This window comes from Diabrotica virgifera, chromosome 8 (genome assembly GCF_917563875.1).
Source record: "Diabrotica virgifera virgifera chromosome 8, PGI_DIABVI_V3a".
Lineage (NCBI taxonomy): Eukaryota > Metazoa > Arthropoda > Insecta > Coleoptera > Chrysomelidae > Diabrotica > Diabrotica virgifera.
This window is the reverse complement of record NC_065450.1, coordinates 138,442,503-138,448,759: the sequence shown is the minus strand read 5'-3', so window position 1 is coordinate 138,448,759 and position 6,257 is coordinate 138,442,503. Positions and strand designations below refer to the sequence as shown.

Sequence of the window (6,257 nt, the reverse complement as noted above, 5' to 3'; positions counted from 1 at the left end):
TCAGAAAAAACTCATGGAAAAATAAAAATAAAAAAAATAAAATATAACCGTATATTAAAGAAAAATTAATTATACCAAATAATTCAAACACAAATGTTTAATAATAGAATAAACTGTGAAAACAGACAATCTATGAATCTAGAAATGCTTGTGCAAAATAATGAAAACAATTCTGAAAAATACCGCAAATTATTTTGAAATCAAAATTACCCAGTATGAATACAAATTAAATTATAACTAGTAAACAAAAGTCAATTTAAAAATCACGAAAAGGTTTCTGTGAAAGTTTATGTCAATTTAAAAATCACGAAAAAGTTTATGTCCCATTTCACTTGAGTCTCCACATAGAGGTCGATGAAACCAAGAAAACCAAAAGTGTGGCAAACAGAGACTATTGACGGAGAGAACAATGTATTTTGGATACCTTAGTACAGCTGCTTTCACTTGACATTGAATTTTCTTTTGACTTCCAAAAATAACATTTTTACTTTGTGCTTTTTATATACGGGCACCTATAAGGCTTTTTAATTTACGAAGACCGACACTTGTTACTCATTCTTCAACAGTACCTTCTCTTTCAGCTCTCTAAAACACACCGCCTCTCGTTCTTGTCTTGTCAAAAAGAAAAACCCATTTTTTTTGACATCCTTCAATCTATCTCGTCCCTGCAGTTCCATTCGTCCAAACAAATATCCTTACTACGTCATATCAACGCCTCCAAACGCTTTTGCCGCTAATTGTTCTTAGAAACACTGTCTATTGAATGTAACTGCATTGTTAACATGATAAACGCATTTGTCCAAAATTCATAGAATTATTTTAACATTATGAATAAGAAAAACTTATATCTTACAATACAATACTGGGTAATTGAAATCGGTATCTATTTTACAGGGTGAATAAAAAAATTAAATATTAGAAAATAACTATTTTAACGTAATAAAAATTAGCATACAATTAGATAATTAGATTTTCTTCTTTTTCCTCTCTGCTTTTCTTTATCTATGACAACTTCCCCGACCTTGGGTATGAACAAAATTTTAGATAGAAAAAAAAATTCTTTTATACCCAAATTACTCAATCCTTTTGCTTTTATCCTATCTCCTATTTCTATACTTAGTATCTAAATTATTTACATGTTTCTACAATTTTTTATTCAAAATACCGGTATATATCGTTTATATTAAATATACCCCTAATATTGCCATTCTCTATGTACCCTATCCTATAGCTATTTACCCCATTTGCTGTTTGCACGACGTATGGACCTTCAAATACTGGCATCAATTTCGCACAAACACCGTTATTCAAATTGGACACTCTCAGTGCTCTCACCATTACTTTATCACCTTGTTGAAATGTAACAGATCTTCTTCGCCGTTGTCTTTGCTTTCTTTGGATGTATTTTTCTCCACTTCTTCTTAATCTTGTAGTTACTTTGTTTATTACATCTTCATATTCTCTTTCTGTTGGTTCTTCCCATGGTCTAGGTGGCATTCTTCCTTTCATCACATACATCGGAGATTCTTTGGTTATTGTGTTTGGAATAGAGTTTATGTATTCTTCTACTTCTTCCATCTTTCTATCCCATCCTGTATGTTGTCCATTAGATGCAATTCGTAAAAACTTTGTTACTTCCTGTATATATCTTTCCGATGGATTGCTCTGAGGATGTCTGATGCTTGTAAATACAGTGTCTATTCCTCTTTGTTGTAGCTCACCTGTAAATCTATCGTTTCTAAAATACGTAGCATTATCTAGCAGTATTTTCCTGGGTGTCCCAACTTCTTCTAAAAAATTGTCTATTTTTCGTAATATTTCATTTCCTTTTGTTGTTCGACAAGGGTATAATTTTACAAATTTCGAAAAAATATCCACCATCACCAAAATGTGCTTATTTCTACGGGGAGTTCTTATCAGTTCGCTCAACATATCGATGGCTACAAGATCTAATTTTTGGCCAGATGTTATATTCTTAGGTATGTTTTCATTTTTAAAGTTCCTCGATTTATATTTTTGGCAAACCTCGCATCTTTTCACAATGTCTTTTGCCAACTTATGATCTCCTTTGCAAATATAATTTTCTCGGAATACCAGAAAGCTTTTCCTACTTCCAATGTGTCCATTGTTTCGGTGTATATCAATCAATATTTTGTTAGCCAGTTCGTTTGTGATCATATACAGTTCTCTTTCCTCCGTTCTTTTTATATAAATTCCATTTTCTTGTATTGCTCTGTTTTTTTCCTGTTCTTCCAGATTCTCTTGGTCTCTCATGACCTCTTCTAATGAATAGATTCCGTCGTCGTCTCTTAGAATGTTCATTCCAACCTGAAATTCCATTTTTTCTTCTTTATTGAAGTATTCATCTCTGGTGAGAGCATCGGCGATGATATTATCTTTTCCTTTGATATATTTGAATTCAAAATCATATTCTTGTAGTAATAAAATACCGCGGTGTATTCTGTTGTTTACTACTCTATTCTTCATGATATTAACGAGAGCAGCGTGATCTGTTTCTATGGTGAACTTTGATCCCAATAGGTAAAAACGTAGTTTATTCACGCAGAAAAGAATACTGGCAAATTCTAGCTCGGTCGCACTATATCGTCTTTCGTATGTTTTTGTTACTCTGGACACAAAGCATATTGGAACTTCTATTTCTTCTTGTATTTGGGATAACACCCCTGCAAACTTATTCATCGAAGCGTCTGTTCGTAAAATAAACGGTGCTGTGTATATCGGATGGTATATCTTACTTCCACTTGCAAATTCTGTCTTAAGATTTTGAAATGCTTCTTCCTGCTCTTTGCCCCATTTCCATCTTTCATTTTTCTTCAAAAGACCTATCAATGACAGTTCCTTTTGGCTGATGTTTGGGATGAGCTTCTTAAAATAGTTTATCATTCCCAAAAATCCTCTCAGTGTTTTTAAATTTGTTGGACGTGTGTATTCTTTTATGATCTTGACTCTCTCTTCGTCTTGGCTTATGCCTTGCCTGTCTAGTTTGAAACCTAAGTAAATCACCTCTTTTTGAAAGAACTTGCATTTTCCTATGTTTAATTTTAAACCTGCTTCATCTAGTTCTTTGAGAACTATCTTTATGTGATTCATATGGCTAGACATATCATGAGAATAAATCAACAAATCATCGATATAATGTAAAACAAAATCACCGTGTTTATTTAAAATCGTGTGCAATGCCCTTACCAAAGCCGCGCATGCACTTTGTAAACCAAATGGCACTACCCTAAACCTATATACCACTCCGTCGATAGAAAAAGCAGTGTAATCCCTACATTCATTTGCTAAAGGAATTAACCAGAAACTATGTTTTAAGTCCAATTTGGTAAAAAAACTAGATCCTGTGATTCTACCAAAAATTGAGTCTATATTCAACGGGGCCTCGTATTGGGGCACTGTACATGAATTCAAATTACGTGCATCTAAACAAATCCTTATGTCCCCATTACTTTTTTTAACAATGACTACTGGATTTATGTATTGTGAATCACATCTTTCAATTATTTTATCCCTCAACATGTTATCTATTTCTTGACCTACATCTTTTCTATATTTAAATGGAATAGGATATGTCTTCGAGCGGAAATTAGATAAGTTTTTCATTTTAATCGTGTGTTCGTATTTTGTCGCTGCTCTATTTTCTGTATTGATTAATCCCGTATGTCTTGCCAGTAATTTTTTTAAGTCAGACGTCATTTCTTCTCCACAAACTATTGATGTCTCTTCTTCACTTTCGCAATTCCTTGTCGTTGTACACATATTGAACTCAAATTCTCTCTCTTCCTTCTCTGATTCTTCTTCTTCAAAAACTACAGCTTCTTCCTCATCCAATATTTCAACTTCCTTTTCCGTCATGTTTGTACCCACCTTTTGCGGCGCAGTACTGACATCTAAATTTCCTTCTTCCTCTTCTTTCTCTTCTTGTCCTAAAGTTGTGTCCACCTGTATCGGCGTCACACTTCTTTTTTTCCTATTTCTTCTCCTCCTCTTCTTCCCCTCTTTTCTTTCATCGGTGTCCATCGTTTGCGATGCCACACTTCTCATTTTCTTATATTCAGAATGTGTTGTCAAAACATCTACTTCATTTCCTGTGTCATCTTCTTGCACCTCTTTATTTTCATCTTTCTTGTCAGTTATTGATGTGCGTACCTTATTCGGCGCTGTACTGACTTCCTGCTCATCTTCTTTTTCCTTTAAACCTTCTTCCATTATGTCCTCTCCAAATTTTATATATTTGTTTGCAAAATTAATTTTCGTTCCATACTTATCCAATTCATCCACTCCAATGACAATATCATACTTCATGTCCTCAATTATAAAACAATTAATCAAATATTCTTTATTTTTAAATCTCAATGTCAAAACAATAGCCTCATTCGTAGTCGAAATCTTTTTTGAATTAGCACTCACTAACCTTATTCGAGAAATATTATACCTTTGAGAATCTAGTCCTAAATCCTTTATCAATTGTTTATTAACTAATGATACCTCTGAACCAGTGTCCAAAAGTATATCAACCTTTTTATTTTTAATATACCCCTGTACCATAACCAAATTATTACGCACGTATTCAATCTTTTTTCCCGCTAAAGTGATAAATTCCCTAGGGTGAGTATATATTCCTGAATTAAATTTTATCCCTGTTTTTAGTGAGTGCCCTCCTGAAAAGACGACCCTGCTCTATTGATTTCTACTTCCACATTGTCCATTTCTTGGTGTCCTTGTTCATTTTCTCCTTCTCTGGTGAAACTTAGGCTGTTTATTTCTCTGTTCTGTTCTCTTCCTTGTCCATTGTTGTTGTTATATTGGTTTCCTCTATTAAAATTTTCCCGACCTGCATTTGGCTGATATGGTTGATTGTTATAATTTCTCCCACTGTTTTGAAATCTATTTTGATGATATCCATTTCTATTCTGTTCATATCTATTTTGATTAAAATTGTTTGTATATCTTTGTCCCTCATTATCCCTATATCCATTGTATCGGTAAGGATTTTCATTACGAGACTGTCTGTAGTTGTTTGTGCGGTTTGTTTGGTTGTTCCCATTGTTTTCCGTTTGTCTACCGGTCCTTCTTTCTTTTCTTCGAGCCTCTCTTACAACTAAAAACTGGCATAAACTGTCCATGTCCCTATATCCTTGCAAGGTGACATAGTCTTCCATTGTATTGTCAAAATGTCTTGCTATCAATTCAACTAGCTGTTCTTCCGAATAATTATAATTTAAATATTGCCCACTGGCGTATACTTGCAATGCATATTTCTCTTCGGATATTCCTAGTTTCTCATCATATTTTCCATTTTGTAGTTCACTATTCACGACCATCTGTTTCTCTTTTCCCCAATAATATCTCAAAAATTTTCTTTCAAATTCTTCCCAATCTTGCAACTCATTTTGCTTACTCTCGAACCATAATGCTGCTCCATCCTTAAAATGAGTCCTTATCATATCCTTAGCCTCTTCAAACTCTTCATATCCTTGTTTTTTATTTTTAAGCATCCTAATAAACGGGACTGGGTGCTGTTTCTTTATATCCCCGCCAAATTGGACCTTATTTTCTGCTCCATTGTGTATAATTACTTGTCTTCTTTCTCCAGTATTATGTTGTGATTTTACTTCCAATAGTTTCTTATCCAATTTTTTAAATCTATCCTCTATTTCCTCGTCTCTATCTTCTACATGTTTCTCCAAATTCTGTAGTTTCTTGGTATGTTTTTCTAAATTTTGGCTAATTTCCTTTGTTTTCTGCTCTACTTCATGTTTCATCTGTTTTAAATACATTTGTACATCCTCTTTATGCTGTTCTAGTCTCTGCTCCATTTGTTTAAAACCTAGATCTTGTCGTTAACTGTTTTCATCTATACTTTTTTTTATTTTTTCTGCTTGTCTTCTACTGTTTTCTTCCTGTATCTGTAGCATTTGTAATATCCTATCCATTGTTGACATTTCTGTGGTACTCTCCTTGATTGTTGTTTCTGTAATACTAATTTCTTCGTCTACATTTTCTATTCCTTCCTCGCTATAACGTTCTTCTGTTTCCTTTTGTTTTTTGTTGAGTCTTGTCTCCATTTTCTTTCCTTTTTCTGGACTTAACAATGTGAAGGTATAAACCAACCGAACTATTATCTTTGCCTATTCCACAAGAATGTTGATCAAATAAAAATATCTGGTTATGTAAAAAAACTGTTCCAAGATTATTCAAAGCGAAAAAGGTTTGAATAATAAAAATCAAAAATA

At 33.3% G+C, this 6,257-nt stretch overlaps 1 protein-coding gene across 1 annotated transcript; it reads right to left on the bottom strand.

Moving 5' to 3' along the window:
- Positions 1 to 4,667: 4,667 nt before the first annotated feature.
- On the bottom strand, positions 4,668 to 5,840 carry LOC126890274 (putative uncharacterized protein DDB_G0282133). Its single transcript, XM_050659131.1, has one exon. The coding sequence runs from the start codon at positions 5,838 to 5,840 to the stop codon at positions 4,668 to 4,670; it is 1,173 nt and encodes a 390-aa protein (XP_050515088.1).
- Positions 5,841 to 6,257: the final 417 nt, after the last annotated feature.

What these genes read in the sequence shown, in the direction of transcription:
- LOC126890274 (XM_050659131.1), bottom strand. Translation starts at nt 5,840, where the DNA reads ATGGAGCAGAGACTAGAACAGCATAAAGAGGATGTACAAATGTATTTA.